Source organism: Pezoporus occidentalis, unplaced genomic scaffold (assembly GCF_034315485.1).
Source record: "Pezoporus occidentalis ecotype Australia unplaced genomic scaffold, CSIRO_AGI_Poc_V1 ctg317, whole genome shotgun sequence".
Classification (NCBI taxonomy): domain Eukaryota; kingdom Metazoa; phylum Chordata; class Aves; order Psittaciformes; family Psittacidae; genus Pezoporus; species Pezoporus occidentalis.
This window is the reverse complement of record NW_026915126.1, coordinates 227,370-249,723: the sequence shown is the minus strand read 5'-3', so window position 1 is coordinate 249,723 and position 22,354 is coordinate 227,370. Positions and strand designations below refer to the sequence as shown.

The window sequence follows — 22,354 nt, the reverse complement described above, 5'->3', positions numbered from 1 at the left end:
CTCTAGGGCACACACAGGCACAGCGTAATGCGGGGCCAGCACCAAGCTAGTTGCGACGGCGAGTGCCAGGGTGAGGCAGCAAGCCCAGTGCAGGAGCTGTGGCAGCACCACTGCAGCCCCAGGAGAGGGACTCAAAACCTCTGCTCGGGGCAGCTCAGGTCCCCAGCGACCTCAAGAGCTGTAGGGAACAGCACGCGTGGCTGCACATGCCCGCGGGATGCTCAGCCCTGACCTGTCTTCAGGCTGTGCTGCAAGCTGGGGGGTGCGTGGGGCCCTGCATGTGAGGAATAGGGATTCTGCCAGCGCTCCAACACCCCGGCGCTGGGACGCTGCTTTGTGCAGGGCACCCATGGGAGAGGGGACACCTCAGGCAGGGCAGGACGGCTCTGCATGCACCAGGGGACGCCAGTACCGGTGCCTATAAGGGTCACTGCCCATCACAAGGGGAGAAGCACCCATGGAACACCCCATGGTCAGTGCACTGGGGGGCAAACATGGGTCCCTTCCCATGCCCCTGCATGCATGCACAGTACCACGTGCACAGGGGTGCACACCACAGCACTGTGCATGTATGTGCTGTAGAACCATGCTGTGTGGCCACACGTGTGCCACATAGGCGTGTGTTGCAGGGCTGTGCACACATGTGCCATGCAATGCGTGCACCAGGCTGCACACACAGGTTCTGCAGAGCCACGTACCGCCACAGTCATGCAGCAGCAATCCATGTGCTGTGGGGAATGGTGAGGGGGACACACGGCACAGCCTGAGGGGTGCCTGCGTGGGTCCGTCCCCATTACCTGTTCTGTGTGTGTGTGTGTGCATCCCTCTTACCTGCTCTGTGTGTGTGTGTGCAACCCTCTTACCTGCTCTGTGTGTGTGCATCCCTGTTACCTGCTCTGTGTGTGTGTGCATCCCTGTTACCTGCTCTGTGTGTGTGCATCCCTGTTACCTGCTCTGTGTGTGTGTGCATCCCTCTTACCTGCTCTGTGTGTGCATCCCTGTTACCTGCTCTGTGTGTGTGTGTGTGTGCATCCCTGTTACCTGCTCTGTGTGTGTGTGTGCATCCCTGTTACCTGCTCTCTGTGTGTGTGTGTGCATCCCTGTTACCTGCTCTGTGTGTGTGTGTGTGCATCCCTGTTACCTGCTCTGTGTGTGTGTGTGCATCCCTGTTACCTGCTCTGTGTGTGTGTGCATCCCTGTTACCTGCTCTGTGTGTGTGCATCCCTGTTACCTGCTCTGTGTGTGTGTGTGTGCATCCCTCTTACCTGCTCTGTGTGTGTGCATCCCTGTTACCTGCTCTGTGTGTGTGTGTGTGCATCCCTGTTACCTGCTCTGTGTGTGTGTGTGTGCATCCCTGTTACCTGCTCTGTGTGTGTGTGTGTGCGTCCCTGTTACCTGCTCTGTGTGTGTGTGCATCCCTGTTACCTGCTCTGTGTGTGTGTGCATCCCTGTTACCTGCTCTGTGTGTGCGTGTGTGCATCCCTGTTACCTGCTCTGTGTGTGTGTGTGTGTGCATCCCTGTTACCTGCTCTGTGTGTGTGTGTGTGCATCCCTGTTACCTGCTCTGTGTGTGTGTGTGTGCATCCCTGTTACCTGCTCTGTGTGTGTGTGTGTGCATCCCTGTTACCTGCTCTGTGTGTGTGCATCCCTGTTACCTGCTCTGTGTGTGTGTGTGTGTGCATCCCTGTTACCTGCTCTGTGTGTGTGTGTGTGCATCCCTGTTACCTGCTCTGTGTGTGTGTGTGTGCATCCCTGTTACCTGCTCTGTGTGTGTGTGTGTGCATCCCTGTTACCTGCTCTGTGTGTGTGCATCCCTGTTACCTGCTCTGTGTGTGTGCATCCCTGTTACCTGCTCTGTGTGTGTGCATCCGTTACCTGCTCTGTGTGTGTGTGTGCATCCCTGTTACCTGCTCTCTGTGTGTGTGTGTGCATCCCTGTTACCTGCTCTGTGTGCATCCCTGTTACCTGCTCTGTGTGTGTGCATCCCTGTTACCTGCTCTGTGTGTGTGTGTGTGCATCCCTGTTACCTGCTCTGTGTGTGTGTGTGTGCATCCCTGTTACCTGCTCTGTGTGTGTGTGTGCATCCCTGTTACCTGCTCTGTGTGTGTGTGTGTGCATCCCTGTTACCTGCTCTGTGTGTGTGTGTGTGCATCCCTGTTACCTGCTCTGTGTGTGTGCATCCCTGTTACCTGCTCTGTGTGTGTGCATCCGTTACCTGCTCTGTGTGTGTGTGTGCATCCCTGTTACCTGCTCTGTGTGTGTGTGTGTGCATCCCTGTTACCTGCTCTGTGTGCATCCCTGTTACCTGCTCTGTGTGTGTGCATCCCTGTTACCTGCTCTGTGTGTGTGTGTGTGCATCCCTGTTACCTGCTCTGTGTGTGTGTGTGCATCCCTGTTACCTGCCCTCTGTGTGTGTCCCTGTTACCTGCTCTCTGTGTGTGATTTTGTGTCCCTGAGCTGCTGCTCACGCTCTGGGCTGCACCCAGCACACGGGAGGTTCTGGGCTCCAGTGCTCACTGAAGCTGGGTCCTGGGGAGCTTATCCCACCCCCCACCCCCCAGCACCCCAAGTCCTGCTCCTCAGGCTCCAGCCCCTCTCCCCCAGCCTGCGTCAGTGCTGGGGTTGCCCCGACCCAGGGGCAGGACCTTGCCCTTGGCCTGGTTGAGCCCCAGGAGGTTCCCACCTCTCCAGCCTGCCCCAGTTCCTTTCAGTGCTGGCAGCAGTTGCTGTGCTCCCGCTCTGGTTCCTGCACCCTTGCTGTTGCCTGGTGCCAGGTTGCAGTTGGACGTACACAAGGTCCGGCCCCCTCCATGTTCGTGCTTCTCGGAGGGGGTTGGCACCAGGCTGTGGGGTGGACGGGGGCAGCAGGGGATGGTCTGTGGGTGATGAGGCTCCTGCGATGAGCCGGTTCCAGCCCCAGCCTGCCCAGGGCTGGAAGGTTCCAGACGGTTCCCAGGACTCAGCTCTCAGTCCCGCAGGAACTGCTGAATATCCAAAAGAGAAGCTGAAAGAAAATGGGGCAGGGTGAGGGGAAAGCCGCATACATCTGCATAGCGATGAGCTGGCTGCCGGCGCACAGCTCCGAACGGGCAGCGGAGCGCGGGGCGGGCTGGTGCCTGCGCTGGTTCCTGCGGGAACATTGCTCCTCAGTGGACGCGCTGAGGAACTTCTTGCTGTCATGAGAGAAGATAGGTTGGGAGAATCATGGGATCGTGGAACCAACGGGTTGGGAAAGACCCTCAGGATCATCCCGTCCAACCATTGCCCACCCCTGCCAAGGCCACCACTAACCCATGGCACTGAGGCCTCGTCTCCAGGGTGTGTGAGCACTCGCAGGGATGGTGCCTGCAGCCCTGCCCCGGGCAGCCTGTTCCAATGCCTGAGCACCCTCTGGGGCAGGAATTGTTCCTCAGCTCCATCTAAACCTGCCCTGGTGCAGCTTGAGGCCGGTTCCTCTTGTCCCATCCCTTGTTCCTTGGGAGCAGAGCCCAGACTTTGGGGCTATGGCCCCATGACAGTGCCCTCAGTGAGGGACCCAGGGCCAGCCAGGCCTTGTACCCAGCTGGAGCACTTCACCCACAAGAACAAAGCTGGTGGGGCCGGCAGGGTGCTCGCAGGGCAGCAGCTTCCACCTTCCCGCAGCACGGGCAGGGTCCCTGCTCCTCTGCGCCAGGAGCTCGTCCCACGCTGCTCCTGCAGCAGCTGAAGCATCCTCCCAGCTCTCGGCCAGCTCAGACCAATCTCCTTCTATGCAAAACGCACCCATCAGCTCCAGCAGATCTGCTGCTGCTCCCCTGTTCTGTGCTGATAACCCTCCCCGGGCAGCCTTATCTCCCCTCCGCACCTGCTTTGCGGGGCTCTCCATCTAGGGTGCTCTCAGCTCCCCTCCACATGCCCTCAGTCGCTCTTCTCTGCACCTTCTCTAAGACTAAACCTGGCTTTTAGCGTGGCTGGTGCATGGTCTGTAAATACAATCCTGGCACCATCTCCCCCCTGAGAAACACATCCCAGCAGATTAAGAAGGCGCCACATTTCTGTGGCTGCCATCTACAGCAGCATCCTGAGCTGCTGAACACACGCAGGCCTTTTCCCCTCTACTCACTTCCAAATCAGGGGCCTAATTCACGGCATAAATGTTTGTTCAGCGTCCCCAGGGCATGACTTTGCATTTTGTACTGTTCCATTTCCTCCCATGACTTAGTTCAGCCTCAATGTCACCAGTGCCCTGGACGTTGTCCCAGCCCTCCACCAGCTCCCTGCCTGTTGCTAAGCTCAGGCCATCACCTGATATTTTATGCCACAGTCACTGGTACAAGCATTGCATTCATTTGCCTCCAGAGCCATATTCTCCAGGTCCCCTTTCAGCACAATCCCATCTCCCAGTGGGTGGCAGAACCCGGGATGTGTCCCAAGCCCTGCCCCAGCCGGGCTGCTACAGGAGACAGGAGCTGCTCTTTTGGCTTGACTGCTGTTGTGATCCGCTGCTATGTGCAAATGTCTTGGGTTTGTCCTCACGGCACAAAGCAGAGCTCGGACTGGCTCCACCAACAGCACAGTCAGCTCAACTGAAAGCCTTTGAGCTTCTGCTAACCAAGATCAAAGCTAAAAGGGAACAAAAGACATTGTTCTGATGGAAGCTTTTATTAACTCTCCACTTAACTGGTTCTACTTCTTAGGAAAAGGTGAAAAAAGGGGTTTAAATGCTTTTGGAACTGGGAACTCCCCAGTCACACTGTGACAGCACAAGTGACTCCTAACTCCTGGCTGCTGAAGCAGCAAAGGCAGGGTAAGAACAAGCCCCGGCTGGGGAGAGGGGTGGGAGCAGCCTGAGGAGCAGGACTTGGGGTGCTGGGGGAGGAGAAGCTCCCCAGGACCCGGCTTCAGTGAGCGCTGGAGCCCAGAACCCCCCGGCGTGCTGGGTCCAGCCCAGAGCATGAGCAGCAGCTCAGGGAGGGGATCCTGCCCCTCTGCTGAGGGAAGGGGGGACCTGAGAGCAGCTCCAGAGCCTGAAGGGCTGCAGGGAGCCTGGAGAGGGGTTGGGACAAGGGAAGCAGGGATGGGAGGAGGAGGAACGGCTCCAACTGAGAGAGGGAAGAGTTGGATGGGATCTTGGGATGAAGTTCTTCACCATGAGGGCAGTGGGACACTGGAAAGGGTCAAAAGGAGAAGCTGTGGCTGCCCCAGCCCTGGCAGTGCTCAAGGCCAGGTTGGATGGGGCTTGGAGCACCCTGTTCTAATGGAAGGTGTCCCTGACCTTGGCAGGGGGCTGGAGCTGGGTGAGCTCTAAGGTCCGCCCCCAACACAAACCATTGCATGATTTGATGATTCTAAAGGAACCAGCTCAGATTTACCAAAGGAAACCATGGCCTCAGGAGCAGGAAATTCCCTGGCAGCAGAACACAGGAGTTTGGGATATGGAAACCCTGGGATTGGTCCCTGCCAAGCTCGGCGCAGGCTGTGCTGCGGCACTGAACGTGCTGTGCTCAACCAGGAGCATTCGCTGCAGCCACGTTCGTTCCCTCCTCGGGGAGAGACTGGAGTCAGGAAACTGGGATCAGGTCTCCTGCCAGGGCTGTGGAGCAGGATCCTGCCAAGAGAGTGGGAGCAGCATCAGGGTCTGACAGAAACCAGACACCCTTTGTGCATGAGCAGCTGCAGCGCAAAGTCATGCTCCTGTGCTGGACCCCCACGGGCTCCTGGAGGCAGCTACTGATAGTTCTCCACCCCACCAACCCCTGTCATCCTTGTCCTTGTCCCTGCTCCCCTGCACGCCCCATCCCACAGCTCCTTCCAGTCACACAGGGCAACCTTAGAACCGCTGAATAACAGAATCATGGAATGGGCTGGTCTGGAAGGGACTTCCAAAGCTCATCAGTCCAGGCCCCTGCAATGAGCAGGGACATCTTAAACTAAACATCTAAACATCTTCTCCCAGGGGAGTCATGCCCTGCCCTGGCCTTCACCCCATTCTTGGGGCTCTCCTCTCCCTCCACTGGGATTGAGAGTATTTCTGCAGGAAGCAAGACTTGGCCATCACTCTGGCAGCACCAAAGGCCCAGATGATGCCCTGGACAGGATGAACCCTTCCTCCACCACCACGAGACTGTCACTGTGCCCGCACAGGAAAGAGGATCTGAGATACAGACTGAGATGCCTCATGGCAGCTGTTCACTGCCCAATGGGTACCACAAGGTGCCAGTACTGGTACCAGTAGTGTGACTGCCGCCGCTGCCTGCTCTGCCTGCCTGACCTCCAACAGCCACGTCCAGCTCCTCCATCACCCAGTGCCTGTCCTGCATCCCATGGGATGCTCTCAAATCAAAGCTTGTCCATTGCTTTGCCCCAGACAGGAGCCTGGCCATGGCCCCTGCACCCCTGCACCCTCACAGACAGAGCATTCTTCCCAAGCAGGTTCAAACCATCCCGCTTTAGCAGTGAGCTGTGACCAGTCCCAGCCAGTGCCTCATTCCAGCGCACCCACCACTATCTCTGTGGTCAGATTCTCCTCCCTCTGTCACACGCTGGCTCTTTCCACTTATGAAAGCACTTATGGAAGGGCTGGATATGTATTCCCTGCACTGTGTGGAAGCTGCCAGAGGGAATACAGGCAGAGCTCCAAGCAGCTTAGAGGGGCTGGGGGTCAGCAGCCCCTCACCAAGCTCTCTGGCCTGGCCTCTCCTGCAGTGTGTGCCTCTCAGGGGTGACATGGGAGATGCTGTCAGCAGCTACTGCTGTGAGAAGCCGTTTCAAGAGCCGCTCCATGCAATTCCCGGGGCACGCTCTGCTCCTGCAGCACTTGCTGCGTGCTGGGCTCCCTCCCGTGACTTCACACGTCTGATCACATGCTGACAGCAGCAGGTTGCACATGTGTGTAGGTCATGCGTGTAGGAAGGATGCATGTGGGGAGCTGCAGAGCAGGGAAGGGGAGAACCTGATGTGTGAGAAACAGAAAGAGGCTCCTGAGAAGCTGCAGGTTTCCCTGAAGAGGCCACCATGAAACATACTGAGAAGCCAGAGCAGGGACAGTGTGGGGGGTATAGAGGGTCAGGGTGACACCTCCTGAACTTCACACTGTCACAAAGTGCAGGTTGTGCTGCACACATGGGACTGATGCATCAGCCACGGATGAAAAGAGATGGTGAGTTCAGAGAGATGGTGAATTCAGTGAGCCAGGAGGGAGAGGGGGACATGGGGCCACCAGCACCAGCACCAGCCCGGACCTAGAGCAGGATTGTTGTGTGACAGCCAGTTAATGGAAGAGTGTGTGAGCTATATCTGAAAATAATAGCTCAGACAAGTGTGCTCTACTGCAGAGTATCCTTATTATTTCTTATAAGGAACGATGGGGGGACCTGGGGGGGGGGGGGGGGGTAGTCTGGAGAAGAGAAGGCTCAGAGGGGACCTGATGGCTCCCTCCAAGTGCCTGCCAGGAGGATGGAGCCAGGAGGGGCTGGGCTCTGCTCCCAAGGAACAAGGGATGGGACAAGAGGAACCGGCCTCAAGCTGCACCAGGGCAGGTTTAGATGGAGCAGAGGAACAATTCCTGCCCCAGAGGGTGCTCAGGCATTGGAACAGGCTGCCCGGGGCAGGGCTGCAGGCACCATCCCTGCAAGTGCTCACACCCCGTGGAGACGTGGCCTCAGTGCCATGGGTTAGTGGTGGCCTTGGCAGGGCTGGGAGCGTTTGGACTGGATGAGGTCTTTTCCAACCTCACTGATTTCATGATTCTATGATTCAGTAAAGCAAAAGGAAGTCACAGAAGGAAGATCAAGAAACTTACTTACTCTGATGTGGATGAGGCATTGAGGATGATGGGATGAAGCAAGAGGTAGTGGGATATTGAAGCATTGTCTGGATGGGGATGATGGGGCACTGATGATACAGGGGATGGTCACTGCTGAGGGAACATGCACGGATCCTGCATCCTGTCATCCCTACGATCACAGAATCACAGGATGGTTAAAGCTCATCTCAGTCTCTCCTCTGTCCTGTTAAAGCCATTCCCCCTTTATCCTGTCCCCACAGGCCCTTGTCCAAAACCCCCCTCCAGTTTTCATGTCGGCCCCTTCAGTTCCTGTGCCCAGAGAAATTGAAAGTATCACATGCTGACAACGCTGCACTCAGGCTGACTGAGCTTGACCAGAGGATCACGGATCCAGCCAACTCCTGCTGCTGAAAGCCATTTATCTTCCTCAAAGGACCTTCAAAGTTTGTGTTTGAGCCGCCTGAGCAGAGTGTGGCCAGGCCAGGGCAGCAGCAACATCCAGCAGCAGCATCCAGCTCCAGACATCTCCGGCACACTGAAATGGAACAGCCGTGCTCCGCAGGGAATGTGTGAAGGCCAGAAGTGCTTCCTGCCCAGAAACAGGGAGCAGTGTGAGAGCAGCTCCTCCAGGTCAGGCTGAGCCCTGCACATCCCTGCGTTCCGCCTTGACAAGCTGCTGACAGTACATCCCAAGAGGAGGAGCACAGGAACCTGTATTTCATCAGCTGCAGCCTCCCAGCTTTGAGAAGCTGCAGCTTGGAGCCCTCTGGAGCCAGAGGCCTAGGCTGCGGCTGCCTTTAACAGCCCAAATCAATTCTTCTCCCACAGATCTGCCTAATGGCTTTTAAAACGCTTTTCTCCCTTGGACGCTGTGAACACCCTGTGGCAATGAATTCCTCCATGTGGCACCCGCCTCAGCAGGCATCCCAGCTACTTATCTCTGTGACATGGTGACACGTGTGGCATCCTGTGTGCTCTCCCCACGCTGCTAACGGGCTCTTGCTCTGTGTGTCCCCGGCTCTGACCTGCACATGTGGTTCATGTGAAACCTTGTCCATGCTTGTGACATGGCTCCTGTGTCACCAGATCCTCTGCGGCTCTTTGGAGGCGGCTGTCCTCAAGAGCTGGTGTCATCAGTCAACTGCAGCTCCTTGTTCATCCCTCCTGGATTGTTGAGGAGCTGTTGGAAAGCTGGACCTGGCACTGACCCTGCCCAGTTACCACGGGATAAGCTCTGCCCATTTGACATTCACCACCTGCCAAACATCTCCAGCAACTTGTCACCATTGTCATTGACTTGGTTTATAATATGTACTTGTGTCACCTCATCTTGAGGCAATTTCCCTGCCTGTCATCTCGCAAGGGAGGGCTTCCTGCAGAGTGAATGTCACAGCAGAGAATGAGCTGTGGGGTTTTTGTGTGTCTCACAGAATCCAAGACCGGTTCATGTTGGAAGGGACCTTAAAGGTCCTCCAGCAACCTGCTGTAGTGGAAGATGTCCCTGTCCATGGCAGGGGGTTGGGACTGAATGAGCTTTAAGGTCTCTTCCAACCCAAACCATTCCATGTTTCCTTGATTCCCAGCCAAACATTTGCCTTTCACTTTGATAAGAACCAGTACTTTCCTACAGGTCCTGTCTGGCAGGCCCAGCACAAGGTCACTGTGGGGTACCTGGCTTATGGGCTGGCAGCAGGGGGGTACAGTGGGGGGTGCTGGAGGTGGCTGTTGCCTCCAGGGAGTACCCAGTGGTGGCACACATGAGGAAATGGCTCCTGACCTTTATTCTGTGTTTTAGGGAGCAGGACACAGTGTGTGATCCCTCCATCGGTGCCTCCCCATCCAGCAGCCACCGCACCATGGTCCATCCTGGTTAACCACAGGCTAAAAGCAGTAACAGGCTTGGAGGGAAAGAACATGTCCCAGAACAGCCGTCAGGCACCGGCGCGTCACGGAGGCGCTGGAACAAGTAACGAACGTGCTAAAAGCAGCCAGAGCTGGCCAGGGAGAGGAGGAAAAACATCAGATGAGCCAGAGAGCTGCCAGAGAAACAAAAATATCGGCGAGGCTCCTTGCTGGGAGCTGCTGGGGCTGTTCGGGGTGCACTGGCTGGGCAGGGGAGCTCTGTGAGTTGCTCCTGCCTGGGGGGCAGCACCAGCACCAACACCAGCAGAGCACCAACACCAGCACCAACACCAGCACCAACACCAGCACCAGCACCAACACCAGCACCAGCACCAGCACCAACACCAGCACCAACACGAGCACCAGCACCAACACCAGCACCAGCACCCACACCAGCACCAGCACCAACACCAGCACCAGCACCAACACCAACACCAGCACCAACACCAGCACCAACACCAGCACCAACACCAGCACCAGCACCAACACCAACACCAGCACCAGCACCAGCACCAGCACCAACACCAACACCAGCACCGACGCTAGGGCTTCAGCGCTGCAGGACAAGCCCCATTTCCCTCCACCGCTGGCCAGTCCCGTGCGGGGGACCGTCCCTATCGCTGCCCCTCCACCTTTCCCCGTCCCCTGCCCCTGTCCCGGCCCCGGGGCTCCTCCCGGCGGGTCGGGGCGGGGTGTCCCGGTACCGGGGCGGGGCGTGCGCGGCCGCACGTCCGGAGCGGGGCGGGACGGGGCCAGGAGCGGGAGCGGCGCTGTCAGACCGTGGCTCGGAGCGGTGCGGAGCGGCTCGGTTCGGCTCGGGATGGCGGTGGCGGATCCGGAGGCGCGTCTGTCGCAGGAGAAGGAGGAGGAGAGCGAGGAGGAGAGCGAGGTGCTGGAGGAGAGTCCCTGCGGCCGCTGGCACAAGCGCCGCGAGCAGGTTCGACCCGACGTGCCGCTGCTGCCGGGGCCTGCGGGGCACCGAGCGCTGCCCCTCGCCGGGGACGGAGCCGGGGTTGGGGCTGGGACCGGGGCGGGGGCAATGGCCGCGGCCGGAGGCCGGTGCGGAGCTGCTGCTGCTGCTGCTGCTGGAAGGGGTGGGGAGAGCCTCCGGGGGCGGCGTGACCGGTGCGGGAGCCTCGGTGCGGGGAACCGGGACTGATCGTGCTCCGGTGAGGGAAGCCTGGTGCGGGGAGCCCGGTGTGGGAGCCTCGGTGCGGGGAACCGGGACTGAGCGTGCTCCGGTGAGGGAAGCCTGGTGCGGGGAACCGGGACTGATCGTGCCCCGGTGCAGGGAGAGCCGGTCCGGTCCCCGAGGAGCGGGACAGTCCCGGGCGTGCGGAGGCCCCGGTACCCGCGGGACCAGCCGGTGCGCTGCCGGAGCCAGCGTGGAGCTGAATCCTGGAAGCTCCCGCGGGCCCGGCCCTGGCGCTGTGCGGGGTGGGAATCGCAGGGCTCCAGGGCTGCAGAACTCGGTTCCTCTGCTCCAGACACGGCGTTTGGACCCTTTCAGTTTATCTTCCCAGCCCAGGGGCTCCAGCAGCCTGTCCAGAAGGGTTTTGCAGCATCCCACTATTGTCACCCCCTGACCTCCCTCCTCCAGACACGTACCCTGTATCAGTGCAATGTCCCTCACCCCCAAAAACGGGACCAGTCTTCCCATCCCCGCCATGGCACCCAGGAACAGGTATCAGTCAGCGGGTGAATCCTGACTGCAGACGGGTGGGACAGTGCTGACAGGCGCTGTCATCACACAGACATCACAGGCGCTGTCAGCTCCTGAGAGGCAAAGGGGTCCATCCAAGGGCCCTTTATCTCCCGCTGTCACCTGTTAATGACCAGAGTTCTCAGGTCTGGCTGGAGGCTGCCCATGATTGAGGCTGTTTGTGCAGTCTGGCCTTTGCTGAGATCCCAATAACCTGTTACAGAATTACAGAAGCTGCTCTCAGCTCTCCCCTTCAGGAGCCTTCTGTTCTCCAGGCTGCCCCAGCCCAGCTCTCCCAGCCTGGCTCCAGAGCAGAGCTGCTCCAGCCCTTGCAGCAGCTCCGTGGCCTCCTCTGGACTTGCTGCAGCAGCGCCGCGTCCCTCTTGTGCTGTTGCCCCAGAGCTGGACGCAGGAGGGGGGTTCTCCAGGGTGCAGCAGAGGGGCAGGATCGCCTCCGTGAGCTGCTGCTCACGCTCTGGAGGTGCAGCCCAGCACAGGGCGGGGAGTTCTGAGCTCAAGCACTCACTAAAGGTGGGTCACGGGGAGCTTCTTCTCACCCAACACCCCAAGTCCTGCTCCTCAGGCTGCTCCAGCCCCTCTCCCCCAGCCTGGGTTTGTGCTGGGGTTGCCCCGACCCAGGGGCAGGACCTTGCCCTTGGCCTGGTTGAACTCCAGGAGGTTCACACCTCTCCAGCCTGTGCGGGTCCCTTTCATGGCTCAGGATCTGTAATGCTGCTGTGACAAAATGCACGTGAGCTTGAACAAGGAAGTGGCAGTGCTGCCTGAGTTGCAAAGTGAGGGAAGTTTTGTGTAAGAGGTTTATTTGTTACAAATTCATCGATGCTTATGTACCAGGAAGGAAAACACCCTTTGCTGTCTGTGAGCTGTCGATAGGGACCTTGTCACACAGGGACTGAGTCTTTGTTTTCACATGACCCCACTGTGCATTACTACAGGTACAGACCCAGCAGCTAAATGGCGCTGTGATCTTAATGCTGGGCTGTGTCTGGTGGTGCCCACCAGAGAAGAAAACATCTCCCTCCACAGACTCCTTTGCCTGTTTATGATGCCCAAATTCATTGTGGATAATGGAGTTATCCATGCCATGAGCAGTTCAGGAAATCACTGAATCCCAGACTGCTTTGGGTTGGAGGGACCTTAAAGCTCCTCCAGCTCCAACCCCTGCCAGGGGCAGGGACCCCTTCCACTGGAGCAGGGTGCTCCAAGCCCCTGTGTCCAACCTGGCCTTGAGCACTGCCAGGGATGGGGCAGCCACAGCTTCTCTGGGCACCCTGTGCCAGCGCCTCAGCACCCTTACAGGGAAGAGCTTCTGCCTAAGAGCTCAGCTCAGTCTTCCCTCTGGCAGGTTCAAGCCATTCCCCTTGGCCTGTCCCTACAGACCCTTGTCCCAAGCCCCTCTCCAGGTTTCCTGGAGCCCCTTTAGGCACTGGGGCTGCTCCAACGGCTCCGCTTAAGGAGCCTTCTCTTCTGCAGGCTGAAGCAGCCCTGCCTTCTCAGCCTGGCTCCAGCCTTCAGAGCATAAAGCACTTACAGCATCTCCACAGCACATGTGGAGAAACAGCCACGTGAATCCTTTAGAGACCTTGTGTTTGGTGTCAGCACATACCCTCTTCTGCCTCTTCCATTCCTGTCCCTGCCATTAGTGTGGAAGTGGAGCAAAGGAATGCTGCTGCTGTCAACTTTTCCATGTAGGAAGATATGTGTTTTACAGCGTGGGTTTGATGACTTCATTTATTTTTTCTACCCACCCTGTGGAGTACGAGTAGTAAGGAAGGAGAAACTTGGTTTACTGCTTGTGTTCAAGGTTTTACAACTTTCCTTATGGAATACAGGCTCCTGAATGAACCCCAGCCCCTCGCTACTGAGGTCAGTCTGGTTCTATCCACGCTGCTTTGCTTTAGCAAACCCTTTATTAGGTAAAGGGACTGTTATTACTGGTAGATACTTGATCCAGACTGCCTTTGGCATTCCCCAGGGGCATTTCCTGTAGGATCAGAGCCTGTACTTGCCCTGGCTCTCAGGATTGAAGTTTACAGTTGGTTTTCACTGGTATTAGTTCACTGCTCCCCTTTTGGTCACCTGCTTTGGTGAAAGGGTGAATGCCTGAGTGTGTACTGATGCAGAGCCCTTGAACAGAGCTTCAGCTTCTAAACCCAGCAGGATGAAAGAAGGTGAAAAGAGAAACTGTAACAGAAATACTGAAGCAGAATGTAATTAAAGATCTTAATTAAAGAACCTGCAAGAGGGGGGGGTGGGTGGGATTTGGAAGTGCTGCTACAGGTTCCCACTGGTCAGAACAAGACACCAAGAAATAATCTGAGCATCTGGCTGTGGGAGGTGCAGGGTCCCTGGATTAGGTGCTGGCTGTGTTCAGGCTGCGTTCAGTGCACGGTGGGGCTGGGCAGCTCGGGCTGGAGTCTCTGGAAAGCAGCCCGCTGTTTCATATTTGCACCAGGGTTATTTTTAAAGGCTGCTTTGTTACCAGCCCTCCCGGGAGAGCGGCTGCGGGCGCTGTGCTGAGGAGCTGTGCTGAGGAGCCTTCCCAGCGCGCACAGGATCCGTGGAAGGGCTCGGCTCTTTCCCTTCGCTGAATCTGCTTTCCTCTGCCCCTTCCTGGTTTCTGTCTTGGGTTTGCTGCTGTTTCAGTGCCCGGAATGCTGCTGTTTATCAACCTGCTGAGCAGACAGGTTCCTATGGAGAGGTTTCACTCCATGCTCCAAAGGGGCTGTGAGGCCTCTCACATGGTTCTGATGGAGGTTTTAGTTGCGAGAGCAGGATGAAATGCTCTCAAGTAAAGGGGCAAAACTCCCCAAGGAGAAACGTTGCTGGAGGCAGGTAGCCAGGACCTTCTCAGGGTGTATGCTGTGGGTCTGGCACTAAATAGGGCTTTGCATGTTGGGTTTAGTGTCCTCCCCATTAACCTTCCTGTTCATGTGGGCCATGAGCAGGGTTCGCTTTCTCTGTGTTGTGTTTTCTGTTTCAAGGATCCTTTAATCCTTTATGATCTTAATGGGTCACAACAATCCTCTGCCTTGTTCTGGCTGCTGGGGAGGGAGGAGCTGCGAGCCCAGAGGAAAGGTTAGTGCAGAAACGTGCCCTTTTTCAGGCACTGACACGCTCTTTTATTCCATTCATATTCTTCACAAGAATGCCTTGCTGTTCCCAGCTTCTGTGCTTCTTAGTGAGCTCCTAAGGTGCTGTAAGAAGCTCCAGCTTCTCCACGTGTCCCAAATCCATGCAGCTCAGCAGCTCCCAGGCTGCTCCTTCTGTGCTCCTTCCAAAATAGACTTGACAGAGAAGCATTGCAGTTGCCAGTATTTTCCATGATTTCTTCCCTTTCCTGTTTTTAACCATGATTTTGTTGCCCTTTCACTGGTTTTCCCATGCAGGCATTTTGGTTCACAGTGGCCAGATCTTGTCTGTGAGTCTTGCAGGTTTTTGCACCTTTTGCGTCCCGTCTCATAGAATCCCAGATTGGTTTGTGTTGGAAGGGACCTTAAAGCTCCTTAAAAGCTCTCAGCTCTCCCCTTCCCGCAGCAGAGGGGGCAGGATCCCCTCCCTGAGCTGCTGCTCACGCTCTGGGGTGCACCCAGCACATGGGGGGGTTCTGGGCTCAAGCACTCACTGAAGCTGGGTCCTGGGGAGCTTCTCCTCCCCCAGCACCCCAAGTCCTGCTCCTCAGGCTGCTTCCAGCTCCTCTCCCCAGCCGGGTTTTGTGCCTCAGCAATGCTCCAGTGCATCTCCGAGGTGCGTCATGCTGGGGCTGGCCTGTGCTCAGCTCTTGGGCTCATGTGTCCTCCTTGGGCTGGGCAGTGCCTGGGGGTAAAGCAAACACCTCCCTGGGTTCGGCATGTTGCCAGCCCAGGTGTGTGTGACTGTACCCAGGACGCACCACCCCTTGCATTGCCTGCGGGACACACCACCCCTTGCATTGCCCGCGGGACACACCACCCCTTGCATTGCCCGCGGGACACACCACCCCTTGCATTGCCCGCGGGACACACCACCCCTTGCATTGCCCGCGGGACACACCACCCCTTGCATTGCCCGCGGGACACACCACCCCTTGCATTGCCCGTGGGACACACCACCCCTTGCATTGCCCGTGGGACACACCACCCCTTGCATTGCCCGCGGGACACACCACCCCTTGCATTGCCCGCGGGACACACCGCCCCTTGCATTGCCCGTGGGACACACCACCCCTTGCATTGCCCGTGGGACACACCACCCCTTGCATTGCCCGCGGGACACACCACCCCTTGCATTGCCTGCGGCACACAGGGTCGCTCCTGGCTCTTATCTGGGCAGTGGAAAAATACTGTGGTGTCCCTTGTTCTCAGCAGGGGTAGGAGAACAGGGACCGCAGTGTTTGCTCTGGCAGCTGCCAGGAGAAAGGGAAGGGCAGCCCTGGGTATGGAATGGAAGGGGAGGATACCAGCCCTGCCTCTCCTGGGCAGAGGGGACATGCTGGCTGGTGGATGTGCATCCGAGGAGGCCTGTCCAGGTCCTGTCCTGTCTGCAGGTATTAGTGACCTCCCTGTTGCTGCTGACGGGCAGGATCTGCTGAGGACAGATAGAGGGAGTTCATGGAAGGGGGCTGGATGAAGTGGGTGCTGGGCTGGGAGATCTCCTGCGATGCAAACGCATCACCTCAACCTGCCTCACTCAGTGTCAGAGTGCAGCAGAGCCCGTGCCATCCCCTCCTGCCTCCACACCACTGCCTGGAGCTGTCCCGCTCTGGACGAGCGATGAGAAGCTGGTTTTGTGCAGCGGGGTCAAACGCTTCACTGGAATCAAAACATTTTCTGTCTCACGCGTTGCCTTCACCTGCCCGTTGTGTAACAGCACCCCGTGGAGGGAGCACGTCTGTCTGGCACCACGGATGCCTCCGCCACGCTCACAGGTGCTGTAGGGTCGAGCTGGTGCTGTGGGCTATGGACAGCAGGATGGGGGGGCTCCCCTAGCTGCTGCCAGAGCCCTGCTGTACCTGCCGTGAGCTGCAGCCCGGCCAGGCGCAGGTTGCTCCAGAACCCTCAGGGCTGCTGCTGGCCGGGGACAAGGGGGCTCTGCCTGGGCTGTCCCTGTCCCTTGGCAGGCCGAAGGAGGCACTTTGCTCTTTCCTTCTACATGTCGTGAAAAGTTGTTCCTGTGTTGCAGCAGCCACCCCTGTCCTGGCAGGAGAGAGCTGGGGTGGTTCAGCTGGCGAGGAGAGACGTTAGCGGAGCTCCAGTGCCTAAAGGGGCTGCAGGGAACCTGGAGAGGGGCTTGGGACAAGGGCCTGTAGGGACAGGCCAAGAGGAATGGCTTTAACCTGCCAGAGGGAAGACTGAGGTGAGCTCTTAGGCAGAAGTTTTTCCCTATGAGGGTGCTGAGGTGCTGGCACAGGGTGCCCAGAGAAGCTGTGGCTGCCCCATCCCTGGCAGTGCTCAAGGCCAGGTTGGACACAGGGGCTTGGAGCACCCTGCTCCAGTGGAAGGGGTCCCTGCCCGTGGCAGGGGTTGGAGCTGGAGAAGCTTTGAGGTCCTTCCAGCCCAAACCCCTCCATGGTTCTGTGTTAGCACAGGGTGGTGTTGAGAGGAGGACAGCCTCCTTCAGGGCAGGGACACGTGGTTTGGAGCAGGCAAAGGGGATCCTGGCTTCGGGCAGTGCCTGGAAGTGGAGTCCCTGCAGAGACACCGTGCTCTGTCTCTGCTGCCTGCACACGATTCTCTGAGAGGACAGTCTCTGCTGCTCAAGGCACGTCCTGTGCAGCACCTCGGGGCAGTCTGTAACCTGAACGCAAGCCCTGGAGAAGCCCAGACACAGCCTTTACTGTCACCCAACTCATGAGACACCGGAGCAGAGTTGGGATTTACTCTGTGAAATGCTCTCCCAGGCACAACGTGTTCCCTGCTCAGGCTTGTGACCCCACAAATCCTGCCAGTGCCCAGTGCCAAAGGGATAATGTCCCGGTGTCATGAGGAGTCAGGTGAACCGCGCACAGCGAGCATCGCTGTGTGGCACATTCACAGTGTGCCAAACACCCCTGTGTGCTGGGCTGCGTCCGCCCAGCGTGAGCTGCAGCTCAGGGAGGGGATTCTCCCCCTCTGCTCTGGTGAGGCTCCCCTGCGCTCCTTGCTGGGCTCCCCGTCAGGTGTCTCTGGCTTTGCCGCATGTCCTGAAGCAGCGCCGGTTCTTCTGACCTGATCCTGTGTCCCCAGGGCTGTGCACAGCACCCGGTGCGGTGACCAGGGATGAATGCACAGCCTGAGCAGGCTGCGGGCGCTAAGGGCTTTCTGCAGCCTGTGGTGTGAAGGGAAGGGTGCGCTGCATGGGCTGCGTGTCCCCTTGTGCCCCCTGCGCTGGTGGGAGCTGGGCAGTGGCTCAGGAACCGAACCCTCCTGTGCTCCCTTGTGGACAGGACACGTGCACAGTGCTGACAGCTCCTTTGCTCCTGTGCCCGATCATGTGCCTATGGTTCTCAAAACTTCATCTTTCCCTTGGTCCCTGCCTCAGCACCAGTCCAGAAGATCCCTGATGAGGTTTGGATCTCTTCCTTCCAGCCTCTGGATGCGTGGAGCTCTGGGTGAGCTCGTGTGTACTCCACCCTGGTCAGGAGTCTCCTGGTGGCCCTTCTGTGGTTTGGCAATACAGTCTTTTAGGCATGGTTATTATGGAGTCAGCTCATAGAGGGCAGAAGAAGTTGGATGTGGCCACTGTCCAGACCAAGAGATCATGGAACCATGGAGGGGTTTGGGTGGGAGGGGACCTTAAAGCTCCTCCAGCTCGAACCCCTGCCACAGGCAGGGACCCCTTCCACTGGTGCAGGGTGCTCTGAGCCCCTGTGTCCAACCTGGCCTTGAACACTGCCAGGGATGGGGCAGCCACAGCTTCTCTGGGCACCCTGTGCCAGCGCCTCAGCACCCTCCCAGGGAAGAGCTTCTGCCTAAGAGCTCAGCTCAGTCTCCCCTCGGGCAGGTTCAAGCCATTCCCCTTGGCCTGTCCCTACAGGCCCTTGTCCCAAGCCCCTGGGCTCAGGGTGTGAGAAGGAAACTCACCGTTTCCCCCTCTTTGCATCTCACAGCCCTGTGTAGGCAAAGAGGCCCTGCAGGAATGGGGTCTGAGGGTCGGTGTCCCCCTGCTCAGCTCCTGCCTGCCCTTTGGGATGCCCTCCAGCCCCTGCCAAGAGGCAGAGGAGCTTTCTCAGTGCCTTTCCCTCCTTTTTGGGTGACCTCCAGCTCCTCCATGCTCTGTGCGCCGCGGGGCCCGACCCGAACCCGGGGCTCCAGGCAGGGTCTGTGTTTGCTCAGTGGGTCCCAGGGAGCCAGGGCTGGGGCCGTGGCCCTGCGGCTGCTCAGCATTGCCGGGGAAGGGCTGAGGCTCTGCCTGCTGGGCTGCCCTGGGAGCACGCGGTGAACTTCAGCCAAGCCTTAGGAGCGGTTTGGGTCAAGAACCTGCAGGCAGGAACCGGCCTCCTCACAGGGGCTGGAGCCGCGCTGCTGCTTCTCCTCTGAGAGGAGAGGAACGCATCCCTGCTGGGGATGAGGATGTGAGGTGGCTGCTTGGGCATGGGAGGGTGCGTGGCTGCGGTGCTTGGTCCCATGGGTGGCTGGGGGTCCGGATGGACTGGAGAGTGCTATGGAGCAGGCAGGAGGGCAGCGGGATGGGAGATGGTGCCAGACGTGCTTGTCCTGGGTCCAGGGAGAAGAGAGGACCGAGGCACCGTGGCCTTGCCTCCTCCCAGTCTCCCAGAGTGACCGGAGGAGGGTGACAACCACCTTGTCCTTATTTTCTCCTCCAGATCAGGAATAAATGCTGGTGGCACCACAAATGCCTGCCCAGTGCTGTCCATCCCATGCCTGCCTTGTCTGACAGCAGCTCTCCCCAGGCCCCAGAACAACACCATTAAGCCTTTTTCTGTGGACTGTTTCAGTCCTGGTCGATGGGAGCGGTTTAAAAGGGAGCAATTGATTGTAAGCTGCAATCTGATCTTCTGTAAACCTTCTCCTCGTGTCCCCAGCGATCCCTCCAGGCTGCCTCCGCGCCTGCCAAGGGCTTTCTGGAAGCGAGGAGCTCTGGAGCTTTGCCTGTTCCACGTGGGGCCACCATTAGCAGCACACGGAGCTGCCGGGAACCCCTGAAAGGCCTGAGAGGACCAAGATGACCTGTGGCCGGTTCCTTTTGTCCCCAGTCACCTCTGGGATTTTAATGCAGCATTTATTTATGCAGCCGCAGAGGTCGGTGTCACTTTTCTGGTCAGTGCAGCACAAGTCTGAGCACGTTCGTGTTTGCATGAGCAGGGAACGTTTCCTCCCCTGCAGCCTGCCTGATGCTCCTCAACACACGCCAGAGCCTCCCGGATCCCAGCAGATCACTGGCTGCAGCTTTAAGCACCAGGGTGCGGCTTCAGGGTCAGAGAGGAGATGGTTCAGAGGTGGGAGGCTGTGGCAGGACAGCCTTGGCCTGTGCTGTGGGTCACGGGCAGGGGGATGGTCCCTCTCGGCGTGGCTGTTGGTGCAGTGAGCACCCAGGCGTGGGGATGGGAGCACAGGGTGCGGCGGTCCCGCAGGCTGGGTCCTGCTGCGGGTCGCGCGCAGGAGCACTGCGGCCCCGCGAGGAGGCAGGGGAGGAGCTGGCACCGGAGGTGTTGAGGCCAACTATGCCTGCACCAGGCACCAGTGACCTCTGTGCCGAGCTCCGGCTCCAGGGTGGCCTTGTGGCAACCCAGAGGTTCTTTGGGTCTGAGCTCTGCATTTGACTCCTTGGAACAGGGTGCCCAGAGAAGCTGTGGCTGCCCCATCCCTGGCAGCGCTCAAGGCCAGGTTGGACACGGGCTTGGAGCACCCTGCTCCAGTGGAAGGGGTCCCTGCCCATGGCAGGGGTTGGAACTGGGTCAGCTTCAAGGTCCCTTCCAACACAAACCCGTCTGCAGTTCCGTGGTTCTCAGCCCTGGGGCCAACCACTGCTTTCAGGAGCGGGTGTTTCTCCCGGCCATGAGCTGATTTTCCAAGGGTGTTCTGGGGAGAAGGGGGACAGCAGCTCCACAGAGAGCTCTGGGACCAGCGGAGCCCCTTGGGGCAGCAGCGCTTGCTCCTCCTGCACAGCCTGCACCAGGACAATGCCTCAACCCAGCCCGGCTGCCGAGAGCTCCTGCTCCCCCTGGCCCAGAGTCAGAGCCAGAGAGCCAGGGAATCACAGAATCAGGGAGGTTGTTAACCTCATCCAGTCCAACTGTTCCCACCCCTGCCAAGATCACCACTGCCCCATGGCACTGAGGCCTTGTCTCCACAGTGTATGAACACTTGCAGGGATGGTGCCTGCAGCCCTGCCCTGGGCAGCCTGTTCCAATGCCTGAGCACCCTCTGGGGCAGGAATTGTTCCTCAGCTCCATCTAAACCTGCCCTGGTGCAGCTTGAGGCCGGTTCCTCTTGTCCCATCCCTTGTTCCTTGGGAGCAGAGCCCAGCCCCTCCTGGCTCCATCCTCCTGGCAGGCACTTGGAGGGAGCCATCAGGTCCCCCCCGAGCCTTCTCTTCCCCATCTGAACTCCCCCCAGGTCCCTCAGCCCTTCCCCATCACCCCTGTGCTCCAGGCCCTGCTCCAGCTCGGTTCCCTTCTCCGGCCCCACTCCAGCACCTCAAGGTCTCTCTTGCAGTGAGGGGCCCGGAGCTGAACACAGGATCCAAGGTGCGGCCTCCCCAGTGCCCGGTGCAGGGGCTCAATCCCTGCCCTGGCCCTGCTGCCGCACTGGTGCTGGTCCAGCCCAGATGTGGTGGCTTCTTGCCTGCCAGGGCACAGGCTGGGTCATGTCCATCAGTCAGCACCCCCAGCTCCCTTTCCATGGGGCACTTTCCAGCCCCCCCTGCCACAGCCCCCCCCACCTCCACCAGCAGCACCAGCGCCTCGGGCATGCCCATGGGTTTCACTGCGGCCGAGCAGGGGCCGGATGCTCCTGTGCTGTCCGCAGTTGCGCCGGGTGCTGGCGCATCGCTGCCGGCCGTGCCGGGCTCCATGCACTGCACGTGGACCTGTGAGCGCAGAGCACAAGTGACAGAGGAGCTCTCTGTCCTGCAGCAGGGCCTGGCTGGCCTCGTCCCACAGGTGCTGGGGACCTGCCCCAGCACGGGCAGAACCATCCCAGCTGGGGAAAGGGGCTGGAAACGTCTGCCCAGGCTGCCACTGGGGGGACAGCCTCAGCCTGTCCCCGTCCCTGCGCCTGGAGGAGCAGGGGGGTTGCAGTCACAGAACCCTGGAACCGCCAGGGCTGGGAGCAGCCTCTCAAGCTCCTCCATCCCCCCCCCAGGCAGGGCTACCCAGAGCAGGGCACACTGGAGCGAGTCCAGTGTGGCTCTGGGATGGCGTCAGACCCCACCTCCAACCCCTGGGCAGGCTGTCCCAGGGCTTAGCCACCATCAACCTCAACCAGTTCTTGCTCATAGAATCATGGAATGGTTTGGGTTGGAAAGGACCTGAAGATGATCCAGTTCCAACCCCCCTGCCATGAGCAGGGACACCTCACCCTAAACCATGTCACACAAGGCTCTGTCCAACCTGGCCTTGAACACTGCCAGGGATGGAGCATTCACAGCTTCCTTGAGCAAACCATTCCAGTGCTTCAGCACCCTTACAGTACAGAACTTCTTCCTTATATCCAGTCTAAACTTCCCCTGTTTCAGTTTTAACCCATTACCCCTTGTCCTGTCACTGCAGTCCCTAATGAAGAGTCCCTCCCCACCATCCCTATAGCCCCCCTTCAGATACTGGAAGGCTGCTATGAGGTCTCCACGCAGCCTTCTCTTCTCCAGGCTGAACAGCTCCAACTTCCTCAGCCTGTCTTCATACGGGAGGTGCTCCAGTCCCCTGATCATCCTCGTGGCCCTTCTCTGGACTTGCTCCAACAGCTCCATGTCCTTTTTATGTTGAGGACACCAGAACTGCACACAATGCTCCAAGTGAGGTCTCACGAGAGCAGAGCAGAGGGGCA

The 22,354-nt window shown here is 58.7% G+C and overlaps 1 protein-coding gene across 6 annotated transcripts in view; it reads left to right on the top strand.

Annotated features, from left to right (window-relative positions):
- Window positions 1-10,386: 10,386 nt before the first annotated feature.
- NRBP2 (nuclear receptor binding protein 2) overlaps window positions 10,387-22,354 on the top strand; it is a 28,486-nt gene continuing 16,518 nt past the window's right edge. For 4 of the 6 annotated variants that reach the window (XR_009966607.1, XR_009966608.1, XR_009966606.1 and 1 more), the window contains exon 1: window positions 10,388-10,604. Coding sequence is in view for 3 of the 6 variants with exons in the window: in XM_062628466.1 (XP_062484450.1) it covers window positions 10,488-10,604 (117 nt within the window). In the remaining 3 variants the exon portion in view is untranslated. Of the gene's footprint in view, window positions 10,605-22,354 lie in introns of all 6 variants that reach the window. The other 2 variants (XM_062628468.1, XM_062628467.1) reach the window with 1 other exon arrangement.